The sequence below is a fragment of the Betta splendens genome, chromosome 19 (genome assembly GCF_900634795.4).
Source record: "Betta splendens chromosome 19, fBetSpl5.4, whole genome shotgun sequence".
NCBI lineage: Eukaryota > Metazoa > Chordata > Actinopteri > Anabantiformes > Osphronemidae > Betta > Betta splendens.
The window spans coordinates 8,760,663-8,786,610 of NC_040898.2; the positions used below are offsets into that span (position 1 = coordinate 8,760,663).

The 25,948-nt window shown below is 51.7% G+C and overlaps 1 protein-coding gene across 2 annotated transcripts in view; it reads right to left on the bottom strand.

The window, feature by feature from the left end:
- The window catches only part of raraa (retinoic acid receptor, alpha a), a 96,978-nt gene that overhangs the window by 23,275 nt on the left and 47,755 nt on the right, over positions 1-25,948 (bottom strand). Inside the window, exon 1 of one of the 2 annotated variants that reach the window (XM_029133254.3) lies at positions 4,579-5,530. The exons of the other annotated variant lie outside the window; for it this stretch is intronic. Coding sequence (XP_028989087.1) covers positions 4,579-4,756 — 178 coding nt within the window. The 5' untranslated portion in view covers positions 4,757-5,530. Of the gene's footprint in view, positions 1-4,578; positions 5,531-25,948 lie in introns of those variants that run through there. 2 annotated transcript variants of the gene reach the window in all.

A 25,948-nucleotide genomic window follows, 5' to 3' on the forward strand; every position in this document is an offset into this window, starting at 1 on the left:
GGATCGCTAGTTTAATTAAAAGGCCGCGTATTCGTTCCCACAAATAAATAAGACCAAGTCTGGGTGATGCAGAGCTTCATCTTCTTCCTTTCCACCAAACCCCAACACGAGCCGGCGCTGCGCAGCGCTCTTCCGTGCTCCCTGCTCGACAACACCGACCGAGACGGCAGCAACACTGTGCTATTTTTTGCCCAGACAGCGGCAGAGCTGCCAGGCCCGTGTATTTTTAGCGTGCTAACCTCTACCCTATTTCCTTGGCCTTCCCTCTCTGTGCGCGGGAGGGCCGTGGTGTGTGTGCAGAGCGTGTGCGAGCTACCTGAGGGGGAAGCAGTTGTCATCCATGGGATGTTAACACGAACCCCCCCCGAGGAGGAGAGGGGATGAGGAGGCCTGTGCTTTAGCCTAGAGCTAGTGGCCTGAGAGGTAGGTCCTGTGCAACTGATGAAACAAGGCAACGCTGCATGTAATCACTCTATATATAGAGGATGTTGGCAAAGGGGGGGGGGGGGTGTGAACGGGAGGAAATCTTGTAAAATATGAGGAAAATTTAGGGCAGGCGAGCATTAAAGATTAATGGTGACACCGACTGCCCAGCTCGGGCTTGCCATGCAGAGAATGCCACCGCGGAGACGGGAAACAGGGAGGCGGCGAGAGAAAGGAGACAGTTTGGGAATGAAAATGCCGCACAGATGAATTCCGGGGTGATGAATGTGCCCGGTTCAATGCCCCGATGAATTTATGTGTATTCCATTATGAGAAGGTGGGGATGAAACACGGAGATAGGGCAGGAGGGGGGGGGGGGGGGGGGTGGAGCTAGCCGTGCAGAGCCCATTGCGAACAAGCCATCTGTAGAGATAAGTAAAGAAGTGATTACAACAGGCCGAGCTCCATTTCTGACAGTGGACGCTTGGCTGCCCCCGCGGAGCCGAATTGATTTAAATGAAGAAGCTATGAATATTTTAGAGGAAGAATCCCCCCCTTTAACCTGAACGATTCTGATCTCCCTCCCACTCCCGGGCGCGGATCCACGACTATAGAACAAGACAGACACGGGGATAATGTAATTATTGATAGTGAGATTACGGCTCCATTGTCGCAGTGTCTTCAATCAGACGCCGACTTTGGAGCCGATGAATCGATGACACCGGTGGAGCGGTTCGTTCCGGCCCGCTTCTGTTCATCGCGCCGGGCTTTGCGGCGCGGGCCGAGCCTTGTTTGGGGATTTAGCATGGGTGTTTTCTGACCGATGCTTCTGGCGGAATCTGCCTGGGGCCCACTGGGCCACAATGGACCACCAGTGTGTGTGTGTGGGGGGGGGGGGGGGCTCTGCCAGTGCTCAAGGTCACAGGCCGCACCCGCTGGTTCCACCCGAGGAAGTGACAAACAGGCGTCGCTGCCGCTCCAGGTGACCTTGCGGCGCGAGCGAATCCGAGGTCATCGCTGTTTAGTAAACGACGGCTCGGATTAAACGGGGCGGCTTTGAAGGTTTGGTGGCAAAGGTGCCGTTCAAGCCGCTGCGGGTTGCGAAACGCTGCCCTGCGGCTTTTCCCAGGAGCGGCGTGGAACCCCCCACCCCCACTACAAACATACCTCGATGACAAAATGTGTTATTGATGATCACCTGAAGGTGAAAGCAGGGCTGTTCCTGTGGACAGACTGATCTCTCTCTCTCTTTACTGAACACACACACACACACACAGGCGTACGAGCCACTAAATCACCGTCCGTCGGCTGAAAGCAGTCGGGCAAATGTGGAGCATTAAGGCGCCTGCCTGCTTGTGCCCACAAGCATACGGACCTCCGTCCTGCCAATTGTTATGCCAATTGGTATCAATAACTCCCCCAGAGGACTGAAGAGCACAGGCTGAAAAGATGAATTATGAGGCTCCGCGACTTGACATTGACACAAAGGACAAACAGCGCTTTAGGAATAGTGTTGCTTTGGATTTGTTGCTGCTTCCCGTCAACAAAATCACAAGGTGTAATTTTATTACGGGGCATAAGCCGATTTTCTAGTGGGTTCTGACGGACTGATGAACAACACAAACTTGGTACTGTACGTTCCGACTGAGTGAATTAACCTTTCCTCCAGCTGTTTACGCCCATCCAGTGTCCAGACCCGAGGGCACTGACAGGCCTTGCTCTGTTTACACTCTGTTGTTCATGTGCTCCTCAGCGCACGCTCGCCAAATTCACATCTGCATATATAAACAAGAGCGGGCCGACGCCTCGCTCCGACCCCTTTCGCAAGGCCGACCGATCCGCTGGCCCGCGCAAAGTCCAAACACGCGGCTCACAGCTTCCACGTGGACGCCCGACGGAGCAAACAATCAAGAAAACCAACGCGAGGACCTTCAGCGCTACAGCGCAAACTTATGGATATTTGAGTCCCGCTCAGACCCCGCTCTCTTTCCAGTGTGTGACAGTCATGTGAACAAGGCCGTGCGCATTCTTTCATGCGTGAGCCTGTAATTGCTTTAAGGATTCTGACAGAAAGAAAAAAAGAAATCAAGTGCACTCAATTTACATGTTCAGTGATTTTCCACCCAGGAAGCCCGAAATGACGCCACCATGACGGACACACACACACACACACACACACACACACACACACACACACAGTGGGACTAATGTGTGTGATCTAGGTCTGCACCCAGACACTTCATGTCCAGGAGGCCGTCTGGAGGAGGATTCGCTCAGGAGTGGATGTCACTGAGTGCACGCTCAGAGCCAGAGAGCTCTGCAAAGCCTATAATGAACCGTTAGATCCAATTTGATGACGTTGGAGAAAAAAAAAAAAAGAGCGGAATACCGAAAAGGAAAAAGCACCGAGGGGGTAAAAAAAACGTTTAGCTCCAGCAGCAATCTGTTTTTAAAGCCACGTGCAGAGGATAACATACCATGAGGCCGCTGTCTGCGCAGGCTGGATCCTCAAAATAAATAAATACGGGAACTGATAAAGCCAGCAGATGTTTTTGGGATTGTCTTGTGCTTTTTTATGCCTGGCTGCTTTGGGATCCTGCCCGAGTTCTTTTTTTTTTTTGTTTAAATGAAGAGACAGAAATCTTGCTCTCCTCTGTCGGCTGTTATTTTCCCTTATGATCCAATAAACCTCCGAGCCACGTGATGACACTAACGGATGCTGTGCCTCTCTATAACCCCCCCCGCTCCCTGGCCGTGCACTAAATTTTTTATTACATTCATGCAGTAAGCCCCCCCCTCCCTTTCCTTGCAACTCCTCCACGGAGCAAAACAATGTGGAGTTGAGTAAGGGATCAGAGGTCTCTTCCTGGGCCAAACCCCCACGGTCTCCCTCAGACGAGCTCACATGGTTCGAATCAATTCTGCTGTTCACTGGGCCGGTCCGACGCTGGCTATCGAGCCCAGTGGACGCCGCGCTGAGAAACGCATGTGACTTGTCTCTTTAGGTCTGGGGATATCTAATCTCATCCCACTTGGAAAAAAAACAAGCAGTGAAAGAACAAACAGCACGGAGGAGGAGGAGGGGGGGGGGAGCAACCAAGTGCTTTTATTACAGCTGCCAAACATCAGAAATTCCTGTTTAAATTTCCCTTTGTCGCGTCTTTCTATAGTCTTGAGACGAGGAGGAAATTGGCCCTTAAGAGCCTGTGGAGATTCCTGCCTTTTACGCTCCTTCAGCTGTGAAAGACGACAGATCGGCCCCGTCTCCAAAGGCCGGAGCTCCGCCGGGCGCAGCTCCTTTGAGCTGAAGAATGGGACGGGCCGTCCGCGCACTCTGTTGTCGCAATAAAACTGGGTTATTGCGGCGGATACGGCGTCAATAAAGCCGGGCCTGGTCGAGCCCAGGGAGCGACCCAGCGAACGCCCACGACAAGGGCTTAAACTAAGCCTGACTGAGATCCTAAAGCCCCCATCAGACGCTGACGAGCTATTTTTAGACATGACACAAAGCCTGTCATCCTTACTTCTTGCCACATGCGCCTGCAAATATGGGTGGAACTGTTTAATTGTTATTGCACAAAAATGTAAACATACGTCACTCCCCGTAATAGCGAATGCAAATAGCGTCCACATATATTTGATGACGCCCCAGACAGCGCTGTCGGCTCAGGACCCGGGGCCGTGCCGGTGCAGCTCTGCGGCTTAACGGAGGAACCGGGCGGATAACACCGGCAGGAAAGTTTGATCTGATTAACGCTGGCGCGGCTCGCGGAGCCCCGCTTGGATTTCAGGAACGCGCCGGCGTTGGGCAACGTGACCTGGATCGGATCGGATCGGATCGGAGCGCCGCGGCCCTCGCCGGGATTTCCGAGAAGAGAGCGCCAGAAACCGGGGAGGCAGAGGAAAGTGGGTCAGGTCTATATTATGCAGTTATGAATTCTCGGCGACGTAGGGGCGTTTTTTTTTTCATTTGCGCACATCGCACGTGCGCTCACGCGGTTAAAATAAAACATGTGCGCCTATTTAGGCGATAAAAATAAGGAAGGGAGAAAGACGACATTCATGGTTATTCACACAGGCTATAAATACACACGCACACACGGGCTTTAACTTCCCCAATTAGCGAAATGAAGTTGAGGCAGGAAAGGCACCTACAGTGATTGGAGCCGGTCCAGTGCTGGTTCCTGATGGACGTGCTGTAAGGATGGGGCGCTCCGGGTAGAAGTCCTTTCTCCGGGATCAAGCATCCTCTGTTCTGGTTGTAGTAATCCATCATTAAAAACGGGTTCGGGCTGGGATTCAGTCCCACAACGTCCACACTCTCATACATCATACGAAGCAGGACGGCAGCGGGGGATTATTCTCAGAAAAGCCGAGGAGCGTCGGAATCACAGCCGCCGTGTGCTTTTCGGCTCGCCAACAGAGGAGGTCGACGGCGAGAGGGGAGGATGGGGAGGACGGGGGGGACACTGCATTAAAATCGAAGGAAAAGTAATGAATCCCGGCGCAGCGGGGACGTTTGGACACTTGGCATCTTCCTGCGGCGCTGTATCGAATCAGTGTCCGAATAATCTAATCGGCCGCGCTCAATTGGAAAACATAATGTGAAACAACCGTCTGCATGTTGTCCGACGCACGGCACCGAAAATAACAACACGCCGAACAGAACTTCTGCACGACGCGACGGTCCCGCTCGGACGCGCCGCGGCTGAACGAGGCTGGATCCGCCGCGGTGACGCGCGCCGGCGAGAGTCCCGGAGCGCGGGGTCGCGGTGCTCCGCGGTCCGCGTCGAAGGCGCACAAGCGGCGTCGACGGGGTGGGGGGGGGGGGGGGTCGAACTCCGTCCGGGTGCAGCTCGCCCTTCGCTCGCTCCTTCGCTCGTCCCGTTCGCGCCCGCCGTGGGTGGAACTCCCGTCTGCGGACGCGCCGCTCTCCCACGGTGCGCTGCGGCCGCCGGCGGCTTCCCAGGGGCCCACGCTCGCCTCGAATCACGCAGCGCCGCCTCGTTCGGATCACAGGAGAGGAGCCCAAATCATTCCCACTCCGAGTCGCTTTGCTATCATGTTCTGCAGAAATGTGACAAGGCACAGCAGCTGAGGGATTTGGCTCCACCTCCACTCGGCTCTTTTCCTTTTTTTTCCGCCTCCCTTCAGTGTCTTTTCATGCGTGGCTCCTCCCACGCTTAACCCCTTCAGGGACGTCACCGTGGATCTCCCTCTTTCTAAACAAGGGCCCTGCATGGGACTGCGAGGGGGGGGGGGGGTGCCCTGCTGCAAATTTAGGTGCGGGGGCTTTAAATAGCAACGCATCTGAGGGCATGATTCGGTTATATAAGCTCAGTAATGAGTCTCTCATATCTTTGCACCGGGTTCGTGGGCATAATGAGGGCTGCAGCACACTGCAATGCTCTCACTCGTTTCCTGGAAGTCCTCGCTCTGCATTTGCACTCCTCCTTCCGACCGATTTGACCCTTTCCCTCATTCTCTCATCAGTCCCTACCCTCCGATTCCTCTCCTCCCTGCCCCTCTCTCCCTCATTTGCCTAATGCTATGCGCCTGAACTTTTCCTGAACCCAGGGAAGCAGGCAGCCTCACCTCCTGGTGACCCGCTGGCTGACTCGGATTCGCCTCCTTGGCTCGCTCTCATCCCACATTATTCAAGGCTTTCCCACCTTGCACGCCGCGTGTAACGCCATTACGCTTCCCCGAGCGCCCGCCCGGGAAGGCCCCGCAGCTCGGCTCGGGGAAACTCACCCAGTCACGGCGCCGGACACTTCAAACCCTCTCACAACCGGAATAAAGAGCGCACAAAAGGTGTCCCGCTGCATCATCCGTCAGATTAAACACTGCTCCGCCGAACGTCTGCAACAGTCCATGCAACGCTATCGCAGCCCATCTGTAAACATTTTCTCTCCACCATCAAAGAGGAAAATATGGCCCCGGTGCCAGGTGTGCACGCAGGCTTTTACAAACACATTCCCAGTTCCGTGCTACGGTGATGACAGGTAGCGCTTCGCAAACACCGACCTGTGATTGTAACGTGATCCCGAGCGGAGATCAAAGCCGGCCGCGCGCAGTTCGTCGTTCACCCGTGGAGCGTTTCCAGGCAAATGTGTGTGAGCGTGATTGGGACGTCCCAGACAAGGTCAAGTGCGGCACCATGCAGGATTCACCCGGTCATTTCGCGCATGTGCGTGAACGAGTGAGTGTTCTGCACTTCTGGCGCCTCCGTGCAGATGTTTCACATCTGCATCAGTGCATCGTGACTGAGCCGTCTGCATCTCTGCATGAACAATGCCTGTCCTCCCCCACTTTCCCTACACCTGAGGCCCCAGCTGACCAGCGCTTTGTGAATGGGATTATCTGCGTGGAGCCCGGCAGGGGGCTTGGCCCGCTCCACCCCCACGAACCGTGACACTTATTCAATGCAGGCTCCAGTGTGTTTACCCGGGCTGATAAGGGCCCAGCGTGGAGGCCTGGGCCGGGGCGACCCCTCGCCTGCGCTGATAGCGCAGCCACACATTCCTTGACAGGACTTGCAGTGTGAGTAATGGCTGTCAGAAAATGCTAATTCTCCCCAGTTCTGTTCTTTTCCAAGGGGAGAGCATTCATCCTGGGGTCATACTCTGAGACTGTATAAAACAGGCAGGGAGATAACAGATCGCTGATCGTTGCTTATTACTGAGGTGGAGCGAGGAGCAACAGATTAGACCTGAAAAATGCCCCCTCTCCAAAGAGAAGCGGATGCTTCATCTTGATTAAAAAACAGAATATACCCAGGCGCTCGAGATTAAAAGGACGTGCATTACGTTACATCAATTAAAGAGGAGCGGCGGCTCGGAGCTGCAGACACAAGCAAAGGAGGGGGAAGTGAGAGCGATCGGTAGTTTCTATTGCACATGTTCAGTAAAAAGAGACAGAAAGTGACAAAAGGCCCGCGTCAACACGCCAGTTCCAGGGAACGGGGCACATTCTGGCCCGGAGCGAAGCCGCAAAGAACCAGACGGTGTCTGAAGCCGACGTTTTCGGTTTCGCGTCGCTGTGCGAAAAACGCAGGCGAGGCGGCAGAGGGGCCCGATTGAAGCGGCATTCAGCAGCGGACGGTTACGTAAGGGCGAATAATAGAGGGATACCGCAAGTGGTAAACACAGAGCCCTGGAACTTAAGAGTCCAGCAGACGCGGACGGGGGAGGGGGGAGGGAGGAGGCGAGGAGAATTTTAGGAGGGAATTCAAAGAGTTTTATGGGCAAAGGCAGAGAGGAGATTGCCGGCTGGACCTTGAGGGTGCCGAGCTATTTTTACTGCCCCTACTCTCCTTTCTGAACCCAATCAGGGCCGTTAGGAAGCAGTAAAAAGGGCCCCCCCCCCGAGGAGATGAGTCGACAGGTTAGAGCAAACAATGGATCGTTATGTCATTTGGGTTGCAGCGCGCGATAAACGCCGGTCCAACTCCATATTACAGTGGGGATGTTTGTCGGGTGTCATCGGGCAGGCGGTCCGTCGACATCTGGGCCCAGCTGCGCCTCGGCTCCTTGCGGCGGCCGCGAAGGCGAACGGAACCCGAAGGTCCGGAGACGCTCAACGGGCCGAAACGCCTGACGAGATGAGGCCCGGCCCGTTCGCGTCACGACGGCCGGGACTAATTGTAGAGTTCCTGTCTGCCTCAGCGGCTACTACACAAACACAGCTCAGGCCGCACCTCCCCCCCCCGGCACATGTGCCGGCAGATGGCTAATGCCCCGGCGATAAAGAAGTTGGGACAAGCCTCGGCAAAGCTTTCTATCGTTCCGCGGATCTTCCCAGCGACCTAATAAAGCAGCGCGGCGGGGGGAAATTCGAAGGAGACGGATTCAGACGCGACGCCGTTTGAGGAGTTGGAATGGGTCCGAATCCAAGAGGCAGAAGATGATGAGATAGTGGTTGTGTCTGTCACGCTGAGGGGCGTGATTCAACACTGCTGGCACACGCCATCACATCAAGTGTGTGTGTGTGTGTGTGTGTGTGTGTGTTTCTGCTTCTGCGCGTTTGTTTGCACAGCTGGTTTCGTGCGGCCCGTTTCAGGCGGCGCCGGCCCGAACCGTCGACGGGAGAACAAGCCGCGGTGATTGATGCTCGTCGGAACCCAAAGGTAGTTCCCTCCAAAGACGTGGAGGTCTGTGCTTCTTGACCTTCATGTTCGCGTCCTTACTCAAAAAGCCCTGAGTGGCTGCAGGGATCTTAGTGAAAGCCTCCCTCCCCGTCATTACCCCTTTAATGTCCCTCTGACAGAAGATTCCAGCATTTATGGTACCGGCCTATATCTGCCCATAAAGCCTTTTATTGTTTAGCCCAACTCTATGGTGGCTATAACCTGGTTTTCCCATTTTTTATGGGGACCTTCACTATATCACAGGGGGGAGGACAAAGCTGCCCACCATCAGTGTTTACCAAAGTATGGCCTGCTCATAAATCCATCCTGGCCGGAGGCATTCTGGAAATACCTCGGCAGTGGAAGAGGGAGAAAGAGAGGACACACACACACACACACACACACACACACGCACACACACACACACACACACACACACACACACACATGACTTATCGTACAGCTCCTAATCGGACACACTCTACGGCCTTGAGTTAAGGAGCCCATCTCTGCTACGACCATTAGGCCTGTGTTCCTTAGCACCAAGTACATCGCTCAGCAAATCAAGGGAAAATTGCAATAGATGTTACTCTGGAGGAAGGATCCTTCAATACCGGCCGTGCCGGACGTGGAATGGCTTCTATTAGCTGACAGGAACACGGAGATGTCCGGTACACTGCTAATTCTGTTAAGGGAGACAACAGGGGCCGAGGACGGCAGATGGAGAGAGTGAGAGCGGAGCTGATGAAGCACGAGGCAGCGTAAAAGGATATTCAGCTGAAATAAACAAATCAATGCGTTGTGGTCGAAGACGTGGGAAAACATCACGATCCTAACGAGTGGTGACACGTGTCCACATACTCATAGGTTCACATCTATCTAGCTACAGCAACTTCTTACACCGTATCTGTCTTTAACTCACACAAGCGACAGAGAGAGCCTGATTCCGTCCATTTCATCTCCCTCTAACACAGATCTTAGGCTTTGCTGTCTGGGGGCCGTCGACACACAGCAGCTCTGTATAATTCACACCAATTCACCCCCTCGCCGCTTCCCTCTCCCTTTTCGGTTTTCGAAGAGCCGCAGAGGCTCGATTTCCCGTGTTCCATTCAGAAGCGCGATGCTCGGGGTGGTACGAGAGGAGGTGGCGCGTGGGGGGTGGTGGTGGTGGGGGGGGGGGGGGGGTTGGGTTCGCTTTAAGTGGATTGCCCTCAGCCTACTTGTGCCCGGCCCAAAGCATTATAACGCCTCGGCGAGTGACCTCCACTTGAGCGGTGCCCCCGACACCCGCGGCTGGCAGGGCACGCTGTTAGCTGTGCTTAGAGGGTGTGTGTGTGTGTGTGTGTGTGTGTGTGTGTGTGTGTGTGTGTGTGTGTGGGCGTGTGCACATCTCACATGCGCTTGTTGCGTCTGTGTTGGAGCAGATTCCTGCCAAGCTATGTTGAAATGTCCAAAAGTGCAGAGCTGGTTGTGATGGTAATGAAACACGCGAAATCCGCTGCTTAGCCAGCAACTTTGGAAGATGGAGGGGGGGGGGCCAACAAAGCAACAGACTGCTGCAGCTCGGAGCGTGACAAATACCCCCGCCACCGTCACCGCGGCCCCTCTACACCCCCCCACCCCCCCGGCGGCCTACGGGGGAGGTGGAGGGAAGGCCGGCTTCAGCGGGAGGAGGGTTAATGGAATGGGTGACTGTGGGACATTAAAGGAGCAGGCAGCAGAGTGATGAGGGTGACGAAGAGGAGCCATCAGCATTTCAAAAGATTAAAAAAATCTCCAAAGAATGGGGCGAGGTGGGGGGGGTGGGGGACGGATGGAGCGGCGACTTTCCAGTTAGGCCCGTAGGAGGCGGGAGGTGAGAGAAAGCGGCGTCATGAGAGCGGAGGTTTAGTCGCGGACGCCGAAGCCGCGGCGAAGGGCCACAATCACGCTGTGGTCCACAACACTTGAGCGCCGCCGCCGCCGAGGGAGCGCAGAGGAGGTCCGGTTCGCCCTCAGCTGAAGCGCAGCCCAACCATCTGTGTTGTGACCCCGCGGAGAGGGGAGGGTCCCAACAGTCAGTAAGTGGCCCGATACAAAAAGTGAATGGCAGATCATTAGCCGGCCGCATCTTAGCGTTCTCTGTGTGATACCAGACCAGGAGTGGGGGGCTGCGACATGAAAAAAGAGCCCTGATAATATTTAACCAGCGGAGATCTATCATCAATCTGTGCCCCCCCCCTCCCACCCACATCATCAGTCCTCACCCCCAGCCCCGGCTTATTATCATTCACACTCGCACTCCCTTTCACTCCTTATTCAATATTTCGGCGCCATTGTTCCGCCGTACATGCCCCCTCTGAACTACATTACTTTTCCCACTCGGCGGTGAAAGGCGAGAGGCAGCAGCCAGAGAAGCATAATATGTTATGGTGTCAGTGGTAACAAAAACGTCAGCCGGCCGTGGCCAACGCCCGGGCCCTCGCCCCCCCCCCCTCGCCAGCCTCGCCGTGGCCGCACGCTCGCGCCGCGACCCCGCGGGCTCCTTGAACGCAACACAAGAGTCATTTATCCGGCTCATCCTCGCGAACCCTTTAAAAACGCTCTTTATTCCGCGCTAACGCTAAAGCCGCGGCCCACTGACAGCATGATGGAGGGCCCCATTCTGTCCGCTCCATCCACCCCCCCCCCCCCCCTCCCTGCCGTCACTCCGTCCTCTCTGCCAGCAGCCCCCCCCCATCAGCGTTTGCATGTTTAATCGGGGGAAGAAGAAGGTGTCGCGGTGAAATGTGTAAAAAGGTGCGCTGGGAGTTCACAGACGCGCCCGCTCATGCGCGGAGGTGAGAGGAGGCGCATCAACGCTCATCAGCGGTTAACGAAGTCGCCCTCCAAAACCCGTCAATGTCCATCCTGCCGCGTGTCTCGCTGTTGTTGTCCAGGTTGTGCACACGTGACAGCACATGCGGTTCAGCCTTTGCCTCTTTATTTGGTTACAGCGGGTTTTTACATCCGCCGGTGAAAATGTCAAATCTCCAGCAACAGTTGGAGTTTATTATGAGGCCCATTTCCAGAGCTCGGTCTATTAATAAAGTTCTTCTTTACCCTGCGAGTGCGAATGCATTTGGCACGTGCACGCTCGCCTCTCGCCCCGTTTCGCCGCCCGCGGGCGAAACGAGGCCGGAGAGTTGTGCGAGCGTCCCGTTTCGCTTCGAGGCGCGGTGGCGTCCAAGCCGCCGCTAACGAGTCTTTTCCTGTTTTCTTCGGTGAAATGCGTAGACTCACTTGACACATCAACGCAAGTCCATGTGCAACCTAACAAACCTCTGACTTAACTGGCCGGCGGCCCATCTCTTTCATCAGACCCCCCCCCCCTCCACCCCCCAGCATCCTGGTTCACAGCATTAGCCGATAAAAACAGCTGTTATTACAGATAAGGCTCACGCTCAGAACAGGCTTCATTCAAAACTTTCTTTATGCTTCAGTTAGTAAAATAAATGAAACACTAACATGTTAGCAAAGTATTTCTATTCTATAAAACTGACTCCTACAGGTTTTAATGCTTCTTTTCTCATCCGACATCATCAAATCTATTTTTCCGAGATCTACTAACGCGCGCGCCATCTGGCTACGGGGAGAGCAGATCTGATACCGGCGAGGCAGGAAGTTGCGGTTCCAACACTACAGTCATTACAGGTACTTTAGTAGTTGCCTGTGTAGACGGGGTTGAGGGGTTTAATGGTCTGGAGATTAAAGAATGTGCATTGTGGGTCTAAACATGTGGCCTGTGTCCAAACATCTGCACTCTTCTCCTCTGTCTGCAACACGTACTGGTTCCTCGCACCGCTGCTCCACTTTTCAGAAAAGGGGAACCAGCACATCTGATCTGTGTTCGTGAAAAAAGGTTGAAACTGATTTTGCAACATGTTCTGATAACTATATACAGTAAGCAACACAGGCATTGAAGATAATGACTAATATTTTCTACACTTCCCTCATTTCAGTGCAACTTCTCCATGTTTCAAAACAGTTCACGTTGGTACGTCGCGGGTTCGCACGCAACGCTGCGGCGCGTGAGCCGCCCGTCGGCTTCTGGCGGTGCGTCATTAACGGTGCATTGGGTTCGCAGCCACGGTCCAGACTTCACCCCGACGTCCCCAGAGGCCAGGAGAAGCAGGACGGGCCACATCAAAGAGCTCCAGAACCAGCTATGGCTCGACTCCACCGCAAAGTGGACTCGGCTCACACAACGCAAACACTCTGGGGCAAATCCTCTCATGGGAATAACAAGTCACAAAATGCCAAGTCAGTTCTAATAAATTCGATTCAATCTTTTTTTCAATTCTATTTCCTCAAAATGATCTAGTAAACACTCTTATCACAATCAGCTTCGATATGCAATGCGGTGAAAGCAACTCTGACACAAGTAAAGACTCTGTGTGTGAATAATTCATGAGGGGGAGATAGTGACAGTTAACAAGCCTGTTTATATAGTGCACCATGCAGCTACTCAATGGTGGCAGCTGCTTGGAGACACAGTGGACACACACATACACGGTCTGCGGATAAAAACCAAACCAGTGGATTCACATGGATTTGTGCATGTGTCAACTGTTTTCAGCTATAAAGTCAAGCACAAGCACACACACACACACACACACACACACACACACACACACACACACACACACACACACACACACACACACACACACACACACACACACACAATGCCCTGGAGGCCTGGGGCTGAGAGAGTTGTTAGAGTGCATCTCAGGGTTCAACGGTCAAATCCAGGCAGTTAGCCGGAGTGCTTCAGGCTGAACTTGGAGGTATAATCATAATATGTGACAGAGATGCATCTGCTGGATAACAATGGAAGGTAATGCAATGACACCTTTGACTCCGCACCCACAGTTCAGCTCCTGCAGATGCTACCTAAGCGGGGCTGAATGAGCCGTGGGCGTCGCCTGTCTGGGCTGGAAGGCACACGTGAGTTTATGTGTCTGGATGCACGCTAATGAAATGCTGGCTGCCGCAGATCTACAGTGCAAGGCCTCAGCTACTCTGCTGGTTCACCACTGACACACACACACACACACACACACTGAGATAATGCCACCACCAACAGCAAGCAGGTGCATGATAATTCCAGCAAGATAACAACGGACACCGTCCTCCCTCCATCTCTCTGTGCCAAAAACCCGGTCGTCTGGCAAAACAGCTGAGTGCGACACATCACCCCAGGTTATTTGTGTTGTCCCAAAGCAGAGAGGCACAATGCCGCGCATGCAAACTCTCGCAGCCACACACACCCACACACACACACACACACACACACACACACACACACACACACACACACACACACACACACACACACACACACACACACACACACACACATCAGTGTAATGGGGGAGCATAAACTGGGTACCTTTTCATCCAACTGCAAGGTCAAAGGTCAGTGGGACTAAGAACAAGATGAGGCTAATTCAGTCACGTTGCTCTGTGTAATCAGTGGGATTGGGCAGCTTTCAAATATACTTAGTTCCAAAAGAAAACAAAAAAATCTTTTCTTTCCTGTAAAGGGCCATTGTTGGCATAGTAACAAATGCAATTAAAGAACGTCCTGACTATGAAAACATACAATTTGGCAACAACATCCATTTTCAAGGAAGTAAGCACTTACTTCCAAGAGCTGAACAGAAATTTGGAGCATAATTCTGTTTAATAATAGAGCGTATCTATAAACATCCATTAGACAGATCTTAATAAAATATTTACCCAGAATCTAGGATTATGTGCAATGTATTAAAAAAAACAAATGACATTTAATATGTGTATATAAGTGTTGTTTGTCAAAATATGAGTTGACTCCAGACCTTGTGTGTTCATATGTCTCACTGTCTGCTCTAATGAGATGATGGCTGCAGCTCTGAGGTGGAGGAACTGGAAAAATACCTTGCCTCCGATGAAGATTTCATTCCACACAATTCTAATGAGCACATTTTCACTGCTTCAGATTTACTTTGTTATTTCGGCTTAGATATAGACGATGGATAAAAACAACTGAGCGGCACCTTTGGGACTTCATCCAATATTTCACCCTTTCATTGATCACTTCCTCCTCCTCACCATCTCAGTTCCTCCTTGGCTTCTTAAGGAACTGCACAACTCTATACAAATGGCTGAACTGCTTTTTGCCGTGTGCCACTTCACTGACCTGCTGTTAAACAGAAGCCAAACCACAACTGTCTTGTTCTACAAGACTTTGGTGACACATGATCTTACTCATCAGCGAGTTTCTTTATAACATTTCACAGCAACATGGATATTATTGAAAATCTTATTTTAACAATCGAATGAGGTCATGATGTCAAAAGTAAGAGTGAGCCATTGCACAAGGTCAGGGTAAGGAGTTATGGGTCCTTCCAGTTATAGAGCTGTGTGTGTGTGTGTGTGTGTGTGTGTGTGTGTGTGTGTGTGTGTGTGTGTGTGTGTCTCAGTACAATTCTTCGCTCTCCTGCTTGGGCCGGAGGAAACCCTGGGTATAGTCCTGTTTCCTGGCTCACTGTTAATGTTGCCAGGCTACAAAATAATGGCCGAATCCTGTATTACAAAGTCCAGTTTCCTCCTCAACGCTGTCACTCACATCCTCACCTTCAGCGAGAAAACAAAGGGGGCTCGTTGAGGTCACATTCATATTCACCTTCACCCGAAAGAGCTGAGAGAGGCGTCTGAAACGTGCAAAGGTGCAGCAGCGGGCAGATAAAAAAGCCCTTAAGAAAGAAGGGAGTGATGGTGGAGGAAGGAGGGGAGGAGGTGATAAAAAGCAGGCGGAGGAAGACGGATGCCACGGTTATGGGGCGGTGCCAGGGCGGCACATGCACCGCGCTCTGACAGTAAGAGTCGAGTGCTGAATGATGATCCTCCACTAACGTTTTCCACCTGGATCCTTCTCTTTCTCGCCTACTCCCATCGACCCACTCTCTGTCTGCTTTCACTCGGTTCCATCGCCTTGTCGCTCGCCCTCATCTTCCTATTCTTTCTCCTCCTCCGCCTCTGTCTGTCCCGCTCTGTTCCCTGCTGTAGTCGCAGTAAATATCCGCTGCCCACCCCCTCCCGCCGTCTCACTCAGTGCCAGTGTGCGGTTTTATTTGTGTAATTTACATCCTCCCTGACAGCCTTCTGTGCCCCCTGCAACCCTTGGCTTTTACTGCAGCCAGACCCTCGTAAAGCAGCCTCTCTTTGTGATGAGAGGGAGAGAAAGAGAGGCAGTCTGAGCTGCAATCCAGAGAAAGCTGATTGTAAAAACAGCACATGGTCACTTGGTGTCGGTTAGCTTCCTGACTGGATGTTTGTGTGTGTGCGTGCGTGTGTGTGTCTACATTTAGGTATTTGTGTTCCTGTGTCTGTGCGCCAAGTACGGCAGTTGCAGCATTGGATTCTTGACCAAACAAGCTTAAAAGATCAGGTATTAATTCGCTGGCCATCATGTGCTCGCTCTCTACTTAGCTAGCTGGCTTTGGGGTCAAAGGTCAAACGCTAATCCTATTAACAGGTGGAACTTGCGCCTAACTCACCTGAGGACCTGCAAGAATTTCCACTTACGCACTAGTGATTTAGTGCCTACAGGATATATTAAGGACAAGGAACAGTTTCAAGAGAAGCTTAAAACTAGGTTGAGAGAAAAAACATCAAAGGGAGTCAACACCAGCAAAAATTACATTCTGGCTGAAAATGCTAAACATAGAAGAAGAGAGAAGTAGGGGAACAAAAGAGAAGAACATGAAAGCGTGAGGCAAAATCTGTAATGAGTGGAAGAGATCAGTGAGAAGCTGCATCTCAAATGAGAGAAAACAGAGATGAAGAAGACCAGTCTGAAGCCAGGAGACGAAGTAAAGTCGTGTCACTATGAATAAAAAAGTAAAGACGTTCACTTGAAAGAATCCAAAATGGGCTTTTAGCAAAAACAGGGTCACAAATGAATAAACCATTGGAACAGAGCAGTGACCTAATCTCCCTGCTTTATTCAGGCTTTTCTCAGTTTCACTTGTTGTAATGTATTAACAAGTGAGGTGCTAATCTGTTTGGGTGCCTGGTGTGGTGAGCTGGACGTCATGGCGACTAAAGCTGGCACAGGTCTCACACACACACACACACACACACACACACACACACACACACACACACACACACAGAACAACGTCAGAAGTGAGTCGAGGGCCGGAGCTGGAGCTACGGGAAACGATGACCCCCAGTGGCTGTGCTGATGTTTCAGGGTGTGTGTGTGTGTGTGTGTGTGTGTGTGTTTGTGTGTGTGTGTGTGTGTGGTTGAGGGCTCAGTTGAGGCTCATTAGGAGCATTTGGTCACAGCAGCAAAGACTTGCAAACAAGCCCCACTTCATCACCCACACACACACACACACACACACACACACACACACACACACACACACACACACACACACACACACACACACACACACACACACACACACACACTTATCCCAGTGGTACAAACACAAAAACAAACAATTAGACTGCTTTAACACAGCGTCTGGAGCGAAAGCGGCAGGTGAAGAGCGGGAGAGAGTTGACACCAGTTCATGTACAGCTGAAGCCGGGGAATCAAAGCAGACAACATGCCGGCAAGGACATAATTAGAGAACATGAACGCGCGTCATGTGTCACCCGTGAATGACATCTGCTTTAATTTAAAGCGCTACAACAGAGGAAGCACACATAAGGCAGCGAGGGAGGCGGTGACAGACTTATGTGCCTTCATGTGTTCTGGTGGGCAGCTTACATAAACAGGGAAACGTTTTCCCCATTCAACGCTAGACTCTGTGTGAACTGGACTGAATACACTCACAATACAACACATTTGATATTTAAAAAAAAATCTTTTGTGAGTGCATGTAGAACCTGTGTGTTTATGTCAACGGTCCTGTTCACGGGAGAGGAAGTGTAAACCACGAACAGCCCTTCAGCCACATCACAAGCGGAGCCGCGTTCTCCTCCACCCGTTCTGTTAATCAGGTTAATTATTGAGCAGGGGGGTGAATTGGGTCAAACGAGGGGTGTGCGGGGGTCCCTCTGATTAAGGGCCTCGGGGACTTCAAAATAAAGGGAATGAAGGAGAATAAGAGAAGAGGAAGAATGAGGACATGCGGAAGGAAGCGCTCCCGTCCTAGTTCTTCTGCCTTTTTTATGTCTGTGCGGCGCGTGATTGGAAATTCACAGGGAAACGGGAGGCGCGCCAACGTGCGCCTCCGTGCGTGCACACGTGTGTGCATTAAAGCTGGAATCCAATCACGACGCTGCCCGATCTAATTCCTGACGGTCAGACGGGAAGCCCCGCCCCCCACGGAGAGGCCAACCGCGAGCTAGCGAGATGCGATTAGCGGGCACGCACGCACGCGAGGCCCGGGCGGCGCTAGCGGGGCGCCCCCTGCGGGCCGGGGCGGGAGGCGGCGCCGGGCCAGGACCTGCGTGACGGCGCCAGCGCCGGCGTGCGCCTGAGGGGCTTTGGGGGAACCTCGGACAGGGGAACGCGGCGCCCCCCGCTGGCGCGCGCAGCGGGCCGACACAGAAAGCTTGTTTGGGGGCTTTAAATCTTAACATACAGGAACGCCGGGGGAGGCGGCGGGAGGTGGGAGAGAGGGAGGAAGTGAGAGTCAAGGGGGGGTGCGCCGGGCTGAGCTCCTCGGGGGCAGGAAGGAGTGGAGAGAAAAAATCTTTTCCCTCCAATCCACAGGGGGATAGTCCAAGATGCCAGAAAAGCGTATCAGCACACTAAATCAAACCAGTTAAATCATCATGTGTTAATGAATCCCTTAACTGGTTTGTCGCCCTCCCTCCTCCTTTCTCCTTCACTAAAAGCCTGTACAGAGGCTCTGTCATCCCTAATTCATCTTCTCCACAGACAGAGATAGAGGAGAGCAGGACAGGGGGGAAGATGAAGGACTGGGAAGCCTCTCCTGAGACTCTTTCATACATAGTTTCTGCCAATAAGATCTCTGTTCATCAACAAATCCCGGCCCTTAAGTCATTACGGCCCATCAGCACGTGCGCGGCCGTGATGGGCCGTCACGGCCTGGAAGTGTCCCTCTCATACTCCGGTTGACACGCGGTCGTTAGGGGCGACGGGCACGTCCGCGCTAGCTAGCGCCCGCCGCTACGCTTTGTGCTGCCGTTAGCTGTCGGACGCCTGGAGCTTTATGCGTTTCCTGTGCTGCCGCTGGGCTCGTAATGAGAGCGGATAATTAAGAGGATGAATTCTGGTCCTGATGTAAACACGGAACCGGTCCGAAGATGATATACCTGTATGCACCCAAAACATTCACGCAAACAGACGCACACGCGCTGCTGTTTACAAGTATGATTCACCCGTTTGACCCTGTTACGGCGACTAATACTTTATCTCGTGTGTCCTGCTGAGAAGAAAGTGTGTTTGTTTCTGTCAGGTTTGGATCAAGGTTTGCATAAACACAATAATCACGGAACCCCCTTCAGCAATTCAGCTCCAACAAAGGAACATCCCAGTGCCAGCGCTGAATCACTTCCCAAGATGTTTGTTGGGACCAAAAATGAAGATGTAAACAATAAGGCAAGATTCAAGGAATAAACGCTTTCTACACGTCCAAATACAATAATACAAGCGATCGGATCATGCAGAAAGGTGCATGACTTCACTCCATGCGAGCACACGTTTCACCATCGGTTTTAGATCAGTCGGATCTAACGGATCTAATCATGTTTCCATGTATCGCCTGTGGCAAACACGCAAAAATGTGCAATTAGTTTTCAACAAGTTTCGTTTTCATCAGTTGACATAATGGATTCAACAAACATCTCCAGTGGCACCAGTTTGTTCTGCAAATGTCTTCAAGATGTGGAGAAACAAGCGCTCCACAAGTCGTTTGAGTCTGTTTGAGATGCTCCATATGCAAATCCGCGATGGCGTCACTTCTTCTTCTCCTCGTTTCTCGTCTTCCTCACGCTGCTTTTGAGCGATAAACGCTCTCTGCCGTGAATCCAAAAATTGGATCGGATTGCTCCCTGTTTTGCGGGTTTGTCAGAGGCCCAGAAGAAGCGAGGAGGAGGAGGAGGAGGAGGAGGGGGAGGAAGAGGACATGCACTGTCAGTGGTGAATACACGCACACACTTATTTAACATCAAACAAAATGCACACGCAAGAATGAAATGCTCTCACAAGCAACCTCCCAATCAGTGACTCATGTGCTGAGTGGCCAAAACGCTCCAACGGTGACGATGCTGTGAATGACACGCTCTCTGTTTGTCAGGCAAATACAGTAAATGGAAGCAAAAGAGAGGACACACGCCTCCCACCTGCATCGCTACACACCCCTCCATCCATCGCGCTCTCACATGCTTGTATTTCAGTCCTCCGCCACCTCTTTATCGTGGCTTTATTGACTGGTGGCTGTGAGCAGCAGCACTCGCAGGCACTTAACTTCTGCCACTGCATCAAACACAAGGACAAACCAAAGCAGCTGACGAGCCTGGGTTTATTCAGCGAATCAGATGAAACGTGTACGGAGTCCAAAGAGATGCTGGATGACAAGAGCAAGAAAGAAAACTCTGGCTCCTCGGGCTAAGTGTCCCTGCTCTTATGAGGATTCCCACCTGGTAGCAATTTGGGTTTCGCCTAGTAAAGCAGCCCTCGAGAAGGAAAAATAATGTCTGTTGGGTTAGTGGTTTCACTTTTCAATCAAATAAATCACGACCTTACAGAAAATAATTTTTGTCTTTTAATGGCCTCCCCAGCGTTTGAAGTTCCTCTGGGGACGGCTGGCTTTGAAGTCTGCGAGGGGAGGAGCGAAAGTCGCCCAGTGTGTGTGTGTGTGTGTGTGTGTGTGTGTGTGTGTGTGTGTGCATGCGTTTCAGTCCATTACCTTCTCTAAGTCCTGAAACGCAACACCTGAAGCCTTGTGGAGCCCTTTGCATGTGGTCGCTTTGGCAGCCAAAACAGTTACCAGTGAATGCAGTAAAATGACACGAACAAAGCTGATTTTGCAGCCGTGCAAACCGGCATCGGTGGTGGTCACGCATGCAAATGTGCACCACACAGGCTCACACGCCCCGGAACCAGGCCTTGGAGACGTCAGGCGCATCCTCACTGGTGAGTGGACGTCTGCAGAGTCGGGCTGATGTGAACATCGCATCCTTTGGATGAAAACCATTAAGCAGCTGGTTGCGTCACTAAAGTGTTCTTGCCATTTGAAACGTCCACTCAACCTATTTGTGCCATTATTCAGTCTCTGCCATACAACTTATCCTTCGCGTGTTATGGCCACAAGTGGCTGGAGCAAAAATGTCCAAACAGAAGAGGAAAGACGGACGTGGATTAATTGGGTTTAATGCGAACGGACTGCATCTGGATGAAAATGTATGAGTAATTGCACAATCCTCTCCGAAGACCAACCATTACTATAAAAAGGAAAGTAATGGGAGCAGTAAGAGCTGTTGACCTGGGAGGAGAGCAGAACAAAACCAAGAGCAAGGACTCAGTGGTTTCACCAGGACGCTCCTCCTGGTTTACAAAGTTTCAAAGGGTCTAAAATGTACGTCACGTGCTTTGAGGTGGGACACACACACACACACACACACAGAAATGAATGTGTGCATGCACGTGCAAAAACACACACACACACACACACCGCAAGGGAAAACGACGTCAGCTTCTGGGCACAGAGAACAAGCAGCCCCACCAAACGTGTCGACAGACAGACGACTACCTTCATGATATAGACCTAAAATATTCCCATCAAAACGCTTTCCCCTGGAGCGCTCCCACTACTTTCCATGTGAGCCTCCAGTCCAAGCGATCTGGTTTTGACATAAAGTCTATTTTTCAAAAGGCCTGAGCGACGCCGGCTTTGACAGCACATCTGCCAGGACCGAGCGCCGGCTTTTTTTAGTGTGTGTGTGTGTGTGTGTGTGGGGGGGGGTGGCGAGCGCAGCGGCCGTACAGTTGTCTTCCCAGCAGAGAACCAACTAATGGGCTCCAGAAACATCCCTGCGCTGTCTTCACACCGTTCAGGCTCGTGCTATATGCGTCCGCTGTGTGTTCGACTGTCAGTCAGGCCAACGCGGACAAAGAAACAGAACACATTAAAAAAAAAAAAAAAGAAGGTGTGGACATTTCCTGGATTTAACCAAATGCTAAAGCACACTAAGCTATCCAGCACACACCCTGGAGTGTAAGTGCTCGCTGGTTGTGGGGGTTTGGAAGCAGGGAAACAATGAAAGGACATTAATAGATGAAGGGCTCGTAGCGGTGAGAGGCAGAAAGTTGATCCTTGAGAAGGAAGATCGGGGAAATAAAGACAAACGACAACAGGCCGGGGAGGGAAATCAAATCCTGGACGATGAAAGGAAAGAGACCAGAGGCGGCCCGAGGGGGAGACGGGCAGATAAAACAGGAGGCGGAGGAGCGAGGTGGTGAGAGCGAGAGTTTGGCCAAGTGCTTACAGGAAACTGCTCTGTTTGATGAGTAAATATTGAACAGCGAAACCCCATCATGGCAGCACCTGACCTCTCCCTCCCCGCGTCTCTCTCTCCGTCTGGGTGTTAACAGTAAACAGAGACATTTAACCTAGATTCTGCGACGTACGCAGGACTTTAGGGAACGGGGTCCCCGACCCGAATGGGACCCGCATCATCACGCGGGCAGAGGAGGTCCGGCCTGAGTCAGAAGTCGACAGCCCCCGAACCCTGCAGGTATTAAAGTGAGTCAGCGGCCGTTTGTGCGACGTTTAAATCGGATTGTTTGCTCCAGGAGTCTGTCTGGGCCCGCTGTGATTTAAAAGGCCTCCAGGGCCACTTCTCCTCTCTTCTCGCTCCATCTCCTGATCTTTCGCCCCCTCGTTCTCCACCTCCTCCTCATCCCTGTCTCCCTCTGTCAGAGGGTGAGTGATTGATTGGACGGGCCTGCGGGTCACAGAGCGAGGTCGCGGCTTCGACGGCAGGTATGCGGCCGCCTCTGCCTGCTGCCACCCTGAGCTGTGGACAGTACAGTTAGGTATGAGTCAGAGCGCGTACGTGCTCAGCCGAGGCCTCTGCTCGTATCAGCTATCAAGCATCTGATAATCAAAGGTTGTAAAGAATAGTCAACAGACACTTTGGGTGATGATTTACAGACGCTGTCATCTCCAAATGCTCACATTCGTCCCCGTTGTGGTCTTTCCTGAAAGTAATTCCTGCCTGTGCATATCAAAAGTGACAAATAGTCAGAGAGGGAGAGCTCATATCCTGTCTGCTCTCTCGGTTCCGCGCGTCTCACCCGTGTGAAGTGACTGTCGGTTTCAGACGCGTGGCCCTCTGAAAAGCCGTGTGACCTCCAGTGACCTTGAGAACAGAAAACAGCCTAGCGTGCCAGCGTGCTCAACCACGGGAGATCCTGTCTGCTTTCGTTTTTTGTGCACAGACTCAGCGGCTCAACAACAACGCTTCGGCGTTGTTGTGTAACTGCGCGGCCGTGTTTCCCGAGCGTTAGCATGCGAGCGTTAGCATGCGAGCGTTAGCATGCAAGCTTTAGCATGCGAGCTTTAGCATGTGAGCGTTAGCATGCGTCCGTTTCCCCCCTTGGCCTCGGGCCAAGGATTTTTATCTCGGCACTCGCTGATCAGTCAGCGTCAGGGACCGAGGAATTCCTCCGCACCAGTTAGTGTCAGCGCGCGAGACTGGCAATAAAACGCCCGCACGGTCCAATCCATCAGTCGCTGCACGGTTCAGGTTGTGCGATAAGAGGGTGCAAGGGCACGTTCCTGGCACCTGGGAGCTTGTGAACATCTGTTTGTTGCACGGGACAAAGCTAATTAGGGAGCTAATCAAGGCGTAATGCACACCGGTTGTCGAGAAGGCCACTTGAAAAGGAGGGCGAAGCTGTGTCACTAATCAGAACCTGTCTGTCTGTTTAGGGCAAACTTACAGGATGTCTCTGCGAAATGAAGACGACCCGGGGCACGGTGATAAAAGCCCATGTAATGGAGATGCCCAGCCCAGGACAGAGGACCCCTACATCCAACCATGTTCTCACTGAACCTGCCTCGTTTGCTCATTTCTGTATCCACCAGCCTTCAGACTGTTTATAAGCAGCTTAATAACTCTCACACGCACCCACAGGAGGAACCGAGCACAAACACAGGCTCGTTCCACCGACCCAGTATAAACTGTGGATATCATATGATGTGAGAATACATCTGTGTCTCATGCAGCGCATTTAGACAGGATACAGGATTCAGGAGGAATTTATTTATGCAGGGGAAGGTTCATTGATTTTAATATTGTGTGCACTGATTAGTGATTTCACCCTGTCTGGAGTCCACATGTCTGTTTCTGAAACGATTACAGCCCCAGATCTCTGTGTCTCTTGGCGTGTTGATCCGTGTTTAAGTTTCGTCTGAACAGACAACCTTGCGGGCTATTGTGCGTTGAAGTCAGTACTCGATTAACCTTTGTTTAATAAAAGGGCCAAACTATGAAATAGTTCACGAATGGATCGTTTCGGCTCTTGAAAACTAGCCAACAATGGAAGACATCTATGAAGTATTTTCAATTTACAAAATCCCAGATGGACTCCAGGTACATGTAACTTCAGGTAGAGCTGAGGTTTAAAAAACATTATGTTTTAACAAGGACATTTGCTGTGAGAAGAACTTCTAAATACAGCAAATAAATATGAGAAGACGTCAAGTATTCGTCAAACCACAGTACAAACAAAGACACCTGTTTCACTGGAAAAACAAGACTAGGACTTGGTCCAAAACTGAATATGGGTGTCCGCGAATTAGAAGAAGCATCTAAATAGCGCCCAGCACCTTTTAGCAGCGGCCCAGAGTACACATCAGCTTATGCTGCGCTAATGCTGTCATAAGGGCATTAGCGCTCCACTCTGAGGAGTCTGTGCGCTAATGCTAGCTGACAGGCTTGAGGTTAAGTGTGGCCAGGGGCCCCTTAGAGAGGTGCCAAGAGAGAGCTGGTGGCCCCATAAGCTCCGGCCCAACAGAGCTCTCTTAGCCCCTTTGCGCAACACAGCTAGCCATTGTGCTAAGCTGAAAAAGCACATTAGCTGCCGAGAAAAGGGCTTTCCCTCAGAAACCCCCTCGGACAACGGGCAAAGCTCTGCTTGATAATTCAATCACTCCCCGACCCGCGCGACCCCCTCGGATCCTTCCCTCGGCCGGCTCCCTTCCTCCCTTCCCTCGTCTCCTCCATTAGGTAACTGCCCTATATCTCACGGATGCCGTCATCGCCGGCGCTTATCAGCGAGACAAAGAGGAATGATGCCCGTGTGAGAGTCATTGACATTTGAATGTATGCAGCCATGTGAATTATGGACGCGCGCAATGGTTCCAACAAAAGGGCATAGGAAGACGCGCGCGCGCGCGTGTGTGTGTGTGTGTGTGTGTGTGTGTGTGTGTGTGTGTGTGTGTGTGTGTGTGTGTGTGTGTGTGTGTGTGTGTGTGAGTAAAAGGAGAGATAAAGAAAGGAGAAGGGGGTCAGCGTGAGAGTGAGTTGAAGGAAAGGATAGGGGGGGGGGGGGGGGCTATCGCTTTACCCTTGTCTTGACTCCCTTGCAGTGTCTTTGAACACAGCAGAAATAAAGATACTTGCGCTGCTACATCACAGGGAGATTTAGATTATGCCAGTGTTTACCCAACTGAGAGCTGCATGGCTGCTGGCGACAAACGGCGGGTTTTGAAGTTGTTATGGCCCAACTGCCGCTTAACACTAGAACTACTGGGTTTTCTAAATATACCCATTCCTACTAGAAGGTGGTCAAATGATCTGCTCGGCTAGCTGAGACCCTGAATCATCTGTGAACAGCTGCCTTTGTTAGGTAAAGAGGGCCATCACTGACGCACTCTAGGTGGTGGGTTGCGTGGGCTCGCTGACCCTGCTCCTGTCTGCAAGGCTGCACAGTTCCTATGAGTCTATGAGTGACATCCACTGTTACAATGTTCCACCGCTATGTGCTTGGATTTACAACGTGAAAGGACGAGTGTCATTGTTGCGGTCTCACCGAAGGAAGCAATAAGATATCATCATCAATAATACAATAAGACAGTTTTAGATCCTTCTCAAATGTGGCGAAGCTTTGTTTATTTACAAAAAAAAAAATAGTTCAAATATTGTTTGCACTGTAACGTCATCAAAAATTACAGAAAAGATGACAGTACACCCATCAAGTTTTAACAAATGTGCAATATAAAATATAAATATAAAATAAAAATATAAACAGAAAACGCTTGAAAGCGTTTTTTATATTCCATTTATTTCGTTATTACTGCTTTCACCTGTAACACATAAAGTCATTGCAGAGCTACAACCATGTTCCTACAAAGTTAACCAGATGTTTATTTCGTTATTCCCTCTTTCATGTCCGTC